Here is a 7442-nt window from a genome sequence, read left to right as displayed (position 1 = left end):
CTGTGCGAAAGTGAACTGTGCGAAACTGACATGTGCGAAACTGAAATGTGCGAAACTGAAATGTGCGAAACTGAACTGTGCGACACTGAACTGTGCGACACTGAACTGTGCGTAACAGAACTGTCCAATTGAACTAACGCTGATTTAGAAAGATTTATTATTTCTAAATTAACAAAATTTCCAAACAGGGCTCTACATGCATACGCGTGTGTCTGTGTGTTTTAAATTATATTTCGATAACCTGTGTCCAAAAGCAACGGTGTCCAATTGTACGGTGCGCACAAGAACTGTGTCCAAATGAACGGTGCGCAAAAGAACTGTGCGCAACATTATGTGTCCAATAGCACTGTGTGCAATTGCATCGTGTCCAATTGTACTGTGCGCAATTGAAGGCTTCTCCGTCGCAGCCAGAGAATTGATTCCCAAGCTAAAGTTAGAAGACGGTCAATTTTGCAATGCGGTTAAGCAGCTTGAAGCTTGAGAAATCGATGGTGCTGAATCCAGAAACCGCAAAGCAAAGTGACGTACTGGCGATTCACCGGAAGCAGCACGCGAAAAATAACAAACCGCGAGCAAATGCTGAGCCGACGCCAGTGGCTCGCAGCGGGGAGGCCGCCAAAGCACGATTCCCGTGCTGGAGCTGCGGCGAGATCCATTTCGCGAGCAAGTGCCCTTTTTTGGCTGAGCAATGCCCCACATGTAAGCGCACCGGCCACAAGGATGGCTACTGCGAGTCAGCTGGCCGGAAGCCACGCTTCGGACGACGAAGCAGCAAGATAGTGAATGCGATGTCTATAGTGACTCGCAAATTCGTTGAATCCGAAATTGGCAACACCAAATTAAAGCTGCAACTCGACTCCGGATCCGATTGGACGATCATCTCGGCCAGTAACTGGAAGGTCCTCGGATCACCCAAGCTGCGCGACTGTGAGGAACAAGCCTTGAGTGCCTCAAATGACCCAATAAAAATACTAGGTAAATTCAACGCTCCATTAAAATTGCACGGCCGCGAGAACTCCGGACCGTGTTACGTAGCAGCATCGGATCTCAACGTGCTCGGAAGCGATTGGATGACTGTACTCAACCTGTGGAATGTACCGATCGCCAGCATCTGCAACTCTATCAACAGCACCAGCGCAACGGATTTAGAGAGGGAGGTGAAGTCGAGATTTCCCTCGCTGTTCGCTGATTCGTTGGACTGCTGCAACAAAATGAAGGCGTCACTCACTCTGAAGCCGGGATCACAGGCCATTTTCCGTAACAGACGCCCAGTCCCGTTTGCCGCGGCCGAACAAATCGCCAACGAGCTGAAGCGTTTGCAGTTGATGGGCGTCATCATCCCCGTCGAGTACTCCAAATACGCCGCGCCACTCGGTGCCGTCAAAAAAAAAGGACGGCAGAACACGAATCTGCGCCGATTATTCCACTGGGCTCAACGACGCTCTCGAGCCGAACCAATATCCACTTCCAACACCGGAGGAAATTTTCGCGAAACTGTCCCGATACCGTGTCTTCAGCAAAATCTATTTTTCGGACGCGTTTTTGCAGGTGGAACTCGACGACGATGCGAAAAACTGCTAACAATCAACACACACTGCGGCCTGTTCCAAGTGAACCGCCTTCAACCCGGCGTCAAGACGGCACTAGGAGTGTTCCAACAGCTGATGGACACGATGATGAGCGGCGCAGAGGGGGCGTTTCCATTTATAGATGACTTCATCGTCGGAGGGATCGACGAAAAAGACCACCGCAAAAGACCTCCTCGAAGCCCTGCAACGTGTCCAGGACTACGGCTTTCACCTTAAACTCGAGAAATGCTCATTCGCGCAGAAGCAACTCGAGTTTCTCGGCAACATCGTTGACGCGGACGGCCTGCGGCCGAACCCCGAGAGAATCCAAACGCTGAAGCGCATTCCACCGCCGGAAGACATCCAACAGCTCCAGGCTTTTCTTGGGGCGGTCACATGGTATGGAAAGTTCATCCCACACCTGAACGACCTCCGAGGGCCGTTGATCGAGCTGCTCCGCTCCGACGTCAAGTTCGAGTGGCAGTCAGCCCATCAGGAGGCTTTCGAGAAGATCAAGAACGTCCTCGCTTCCGATTTGGCACTCACGCACTACGACCCGTCAATGAAAATTATCGTAGCAGCAGACGCATCGTAGCAGCAGACGCATGGGAGCGGTACTTCTCCATGAAATGCCGGATGGAACGCGTCGACCGGTCATGCACGCCGCATCGTCGTTCAGCAAAGCTGAGAAGAACTACCCGCAAGTCCAGCGAGAGGCCCTGGCCCTGACATTCGCAGTTCGTAAGTTCCACCGATACATATATGGTCGCAAGTTCGAGCTCCAGACAGATCACCAGCCGCTTTTTGCCATCTTCGGAGCGAAGGGAGGTATTCCCGTTTTCACCGCCAGCCGCCTGCAGAGATATGCACTCATCCTGCTTGCCTACAATTTCGAAATACGCTACGTCAACACCAAGAGCTTCGCGTACGCTGACTTCATCTCGCGGCTTATTGAGAGACACGAGCGAACAGACAAAGACGTCGTCATCGCTACAACAACCGGCAACGAAGGTACGGCGAGCGTAAGAACCCCCATCGCCAGCATCAGGCAAGAAGACGCCAGCGCCGAATGTTTTGCCATCGAAACAACAAAAACTCTTCCAATCACATTTGAGGCCATGAAAGCCGAAACCAATAAGGACGACGCGACGAGGCAACTGCTCTCATACGTCGAAAACGGATGGCCGCAGCAAGCGAAACAAGTTCAGGATCCGACCGTCGCGAGGTTTTTCCCTAGACGGGACTCACTGATTGCCATCAAGGGCGTTTTCCTCGGCGATCGTGTCGTTGTTCCAGCTCGCTACCGGCAAACGGTCCTCAAGGAGCTGCATGCTGGACATCCAGGAATGGCCCGCACGAAACTGTTTGCTTGCAGCAAAGTGGCCGGGCATTGACGACGACATTGAGAGAGCCATCAAGAACTGTAAGGAATGCGCAGTCAACTCCAAAACACCGAACAAGTGCACGCTGAAGTCATGGCCCATTCCGAAGGCCCCATGATCGCGCATTCACCTCGACTTCGCCGGCCCGGTGAACGGTCTCTACTATCTTGTCATCGTCGATGCACTCACTAATTGGCCCGAAAGTTTTAAAATGACAAAGATTACGACGGCAAAGACATTGGATTGTCTCGAAGAGGTATTTGCGCGACAGGGACTCTGCGACACGCTGGTCTCAGACAATGGCCCATAACTCGTGTCAAGAGAGTTGAAAACTTCTGCACACAGAATGAAATCGACCACATCAAAACGCCGCCGTATCACCCGCAATCGAACGGCCAGGCCGAGCGGTTTGTAGACTCGCTAAAGACGGGACTCAGGAAGCTCGATGGCGAGGGAAATGCCGACAAAGTCCTTCGGAGATTCCTATTTTGCTACCGTTACATGCCATCATTTGCGCTTGGAATGAAGTTGCCGTTTCAGCTGATGACCGGCCGCGAAATGAGAACAAGGTTGGATCTACTGAAGCCATGTAGCGAGCCTTCGAAAGAGCGGAACACGAAAATGGAGCTGCAGTTTGACGAGCGCCACGGTGCTAAATGGAAAGAGTTTGAGACCGGAGAAGATGTGTTCGTCAAAATTTTTTCTAACAACAGTTGGAAGTGGACCCCAGGATCAATTGTCAAACATTGCGGGACGGTCAGCTACATCGTTCTCGTCCAAACACCAATGGGCGAACGCAAAATCAAGGCACACGCGAACCATCTGAAAAAACGTTTCACCTACTTGGACGACAGAACCATCACGCTGCTCGATGACTTCGATCTTCCCATCCCGATGCAGCGAGCCGCTGAACCAGAAGTTCACCCAGAACCGGAACAAGAATCAGACGAAGACAACTTTGAGGATGCAGTCGAAGCTCCATGCCGCGACATCCAAGGAACTGAGACGGCCCCACGTCGCTCAGCCCGTGCAAACAAAGGGGTCCCGCCAGATTATTACGTCCCTTCACACTAATTTTAATCCCAGCTTCTCATTATTATTATGTTTTTTATTTTCTTTTGAGGGGGGGAGATGTTAGATACCCGGGGTAATCCCGCGAGCCGAGGAAGGGACTAGCGACATCTGCACGGTGAGTGGCAGTGGGGTGTAGGCGAGAGAAGGAACGTGACGAAAATATATATCGTTAACGCTGAGCTCGTCTGTTTATTCGTAGAAGTACCCTGCCTCACCCACAGACAGAACACTGTAGAGAGTCTGCAAAGTGCAATTGATGATGCTTGTGTGGACAAGGTATGTACTATATACTCGCTTGAAATTGATGTATCTTATGTAAAATTAAAACACATATGTACGCGTATATTATATTGTAACTGGCCGACTCGCGTTAATATACACGGGGCGGTCTCGCGCTGCGCGTGCACTTGACGCGAGGCTCTGCCGTGTCTCTTTGATAATATAATGTTTTATAATGGAAAATGTCAATTGAGGATTTTTACTAAATTTTGTAGTTTTTATCTGTTAAATAGAATATGTTATCACTTGGTCAAGGAGTTAGTGTTCCGGAAAGTATCATGCGGAAAATTCGGACTTCAGATATTGGTAAAATGACCTGTGATTTAATGGGTCATTTGTTCTCAACACAGAAGATTGCGTGTTCATCTAGAACAGGAAGAAAGAACAACATAAAATCAGTAGAAAATTCAATAGAAAGGAAGAAAAAACCTTTACATCAAAATGATAAATTTAATGCAATGAGAGGTAAACATTATAAGGATTTTTTTTAATTTATCGCATTTTCAACTAGTTTATTGCTATTCTTTTTAACCCTAGGAAGCACCTATTGTTTTCTTGACCTTCTAACTCACAACAAGGGTCAATATCGACCCCACGCTTTTTTTATTGTAAAACCGGTCCTACAAAGATAAAGGGCCTTAATATCACATGAATTTCTTCGTTTTTTAATAAAGAAGAGAATGGTATGCGATAAATTTAGTTCCACTCAAGTTTAGTTAAGAAAAATCCATTTAAAGACCGAACGATGCAGAAAATCAGCAAAAACCTAATTTTTTAAACAAAAATTTGTATCTTTTTTGTAATCAACCGATTTTCAAAATTCAAACGGGGTTTTAAAGAGGACACATTAGACTATTGGGAAAAAAAATTGTCATCGCTATGTTCTTATCAAAAAGTATATTTATTTGGGACTATAAAAATGAAGAAATTCGCAAAGTTGAAATGTGGAAAAAGTCGATGAAAAAACCATAAAAAATTGTATTTTAAGTATTATTTTATTTTATTTGATACAATAAAATAATAAAAAATATGAAAAAATGCTGATATGGGTCTTGTCATGAGTGCGATATACCGCACATCAGACGACGACTTCGCACGCGGCAAGGTATCAGATAATACCTGCTGCATGCGACGAAAACGAGTATCCGGAGCAAAGTACGAATCCATCGAAGCCGCGCATACAGTTGCTAACGGAACAACTGCTTACTAAACAATAAGTGGCCTGACAACAGGGCCAAGCGCGATTGATATAAAAAGGAATGGAAAGGAAGGAAGGCGGGTCAATCTAAACTAAGTAACGATACGGTTAACTGCTGTTAACGCGAGAGCAAGAATTATACTAGTTCTGAATAAATTTTTTATTTAAACGGTTGTTGAATCGTCGACCTAGAGTCGTTGTGTGAACCCGGCAAACGATCCCGAATCACATCCCGTGCCCCGACTGCGTCGAGAGGCACAATAGTCTCAAATTATATCGCCCAGCCATTTTCTGCGAAATGTCAATCTTTTATAGGCAACGGGATTTTTACCGACTAAGTTGTGTGATATTTCGTCTTAAATAATATTTATGACTATTTATGCTCAGATTACGTAATAATACATGAAATATATTGATTCTAGCAAACAATATACATATAATTAGTTTACTGCTACGAAACACAAACGGCAACTGCCAGTTGAGGTCAATATCGACCCCACGCACGCTTTGCGACGGTACTGCGTCACTACCAGCGAACAACTAATGCTGCGCCCGACATAGCCCTACTTTTAGAGAGTTGAAATGAATTATGGTTCAGGTCCTGAGTCGATAATGCCACTCGCTAGCTCAGGAGCGTAGTTCAAAGTTCGCCTGGGGTCGGGATCGACCCCGGTTGTGCTTTCTAGGGTTAAAGTTGCTCTTATTTCAAAAGTAATGTTCAGACACAATTTTGCCAGAGGAAAAAGTTACTTCTTTTGGCACGAATAATCACGCTATGAATTCCGAATGCGCGAATTCTACACCTTGTAGACGAACACCCCCGGTAGCACCTTTCGAAGGTATTCATCAGGGAATGTCCGCCCAACAGTGCTGAGCTTGATAGCTCCAGTTAAAAGCGGCAAACAAAACTCACCGTCGTCCTAAACCAACTTTTAAATTCGAAAAACCATAGGTAATCAGCCTCTGCAATTCGCGCTACCATAAAGACGATGGTGTGTGGATGGTCCACGCGACAAAGACACTCACTAGCCATGTAATTAAAACGACATATTATTCCCTAGTGTTAAGAGAAATGGCTAGGTGTCCCCCCCCACTTTAGACATAACATGACATGACGCTACAAGAGACGTTACATGACAATAACCTAAAAAGACACTAATATATAATCCGGGACCAGTACAGTATTACATATATACACACACATAAACCGTAACTCACATAGTCTCCGGATTTTTACCACACAGCATGGTAGATGAACACGCCGTCCAGCCATTATCAAAGAAGGGCATAATTGCTCATCATCCGTGAAAGACATAAGAGCCAAATATGTAAATGAACAACTTTATACATAATTAGCTCATAAATCAATAAGCGCATGTTAACTAACACTACGCTAATTTTTTCAGACTGTGCAAAGCCTCACGCGCAGCCGTCGAGTCCTTAATGTTTGTATTTCTTACTTCTTATCTGGGCAGTGCAATGCCCCGCACGCTATTGAACCTAAGCGATGAGCATTACAATGCCCTAAGTCCTCGCAGATTACACATTTATAAGCGCTTTTGCACTTATTAAAGAGATGGCCAACCTCACCGCATTTAAAGCACGCGGAAGATCTGTCTACCTTTTTTCCTTATACCCGGTGGAAATCCTCATGGACCGTCACCCGCCCCCCTGGAGAGAGGGGGACGGGTGGTGTGTGGGACTCGTCTCCCTGGCCCTTAGGCACTTGACAACCCATGGGGCCAGTAGTGCAACGGAGACGCCTACCGCACTAAAACCACCGGGGGTGGGCTTCTCTGCGCTTTAATGGGGCCACCTGGGTACTGCAACGCATTTTACTTCCTGGTGACCCCGTGCCGCGCGTTATACCTCGCGCTCTTCCCGGCTCTTGATACAAGCCCAGCCCTAACGAGGGCTTTCTCTTCTTCTTGCTAACGCTTC

General features: G+C 47.0%; 2 protein-coding genes across 2 annotated transcripts; both read left to right on the top strand.

The window, feature by feature from the left end:
• The first annotated feature begins 455 nt into the window (after positions 1-455).
• On the top strand, positions 456-2163 carry LOC105555861 (uncharacterized protein K02A2.6-like). The gene is made up of 2 exons (XM_012002903.1): positions 456-1721; positions 1831-2163. Exons 1-2 carry the CDS (start codon positions 456-458, stop codon positions 2161-2163), a joined length of 1599 nt encoding a protein of 532 aa, XP_011858293.1.
• A 34-nt stretch (positions 2164-2197) lies between these two features.
• Positions 2198-2962, top strand: LOC105555860 (uncharacterized protein K02A2.6-like). Its single transcript, XM_012002902.1, has one exon. It carries the CDS (start codon positions 2198-2200, stop codon positions 2960-2962), a length of 765 nt encoding a protein of 254 aa, XP_011858292.1.
• The last annotated feature ends 4480 nt before the right edge of the window (positions 2963-7442 follow it).

The sequence above is a fragment of the Vollenhovia emeryi genome, unplaced genomic scaffold (genome assembly GCF_000949405.1).
Source record: "Vollenhovia emeryi isolate VEMERY1.0 unplaced genomic scaffold, V.emery_V1.0 DF940625.1, whole genome shotgun sequence".
Classification (NCBI taxonomy): Eukaryota; Metazoa; Arthropoda; class Insecta; order Hymenoptera; family Formicidae; genus Vollenhovia; species Vollenhovia emeryi.
This window is presented reverse-complemented; position numbering and strand designations above follow the sequence as displayed.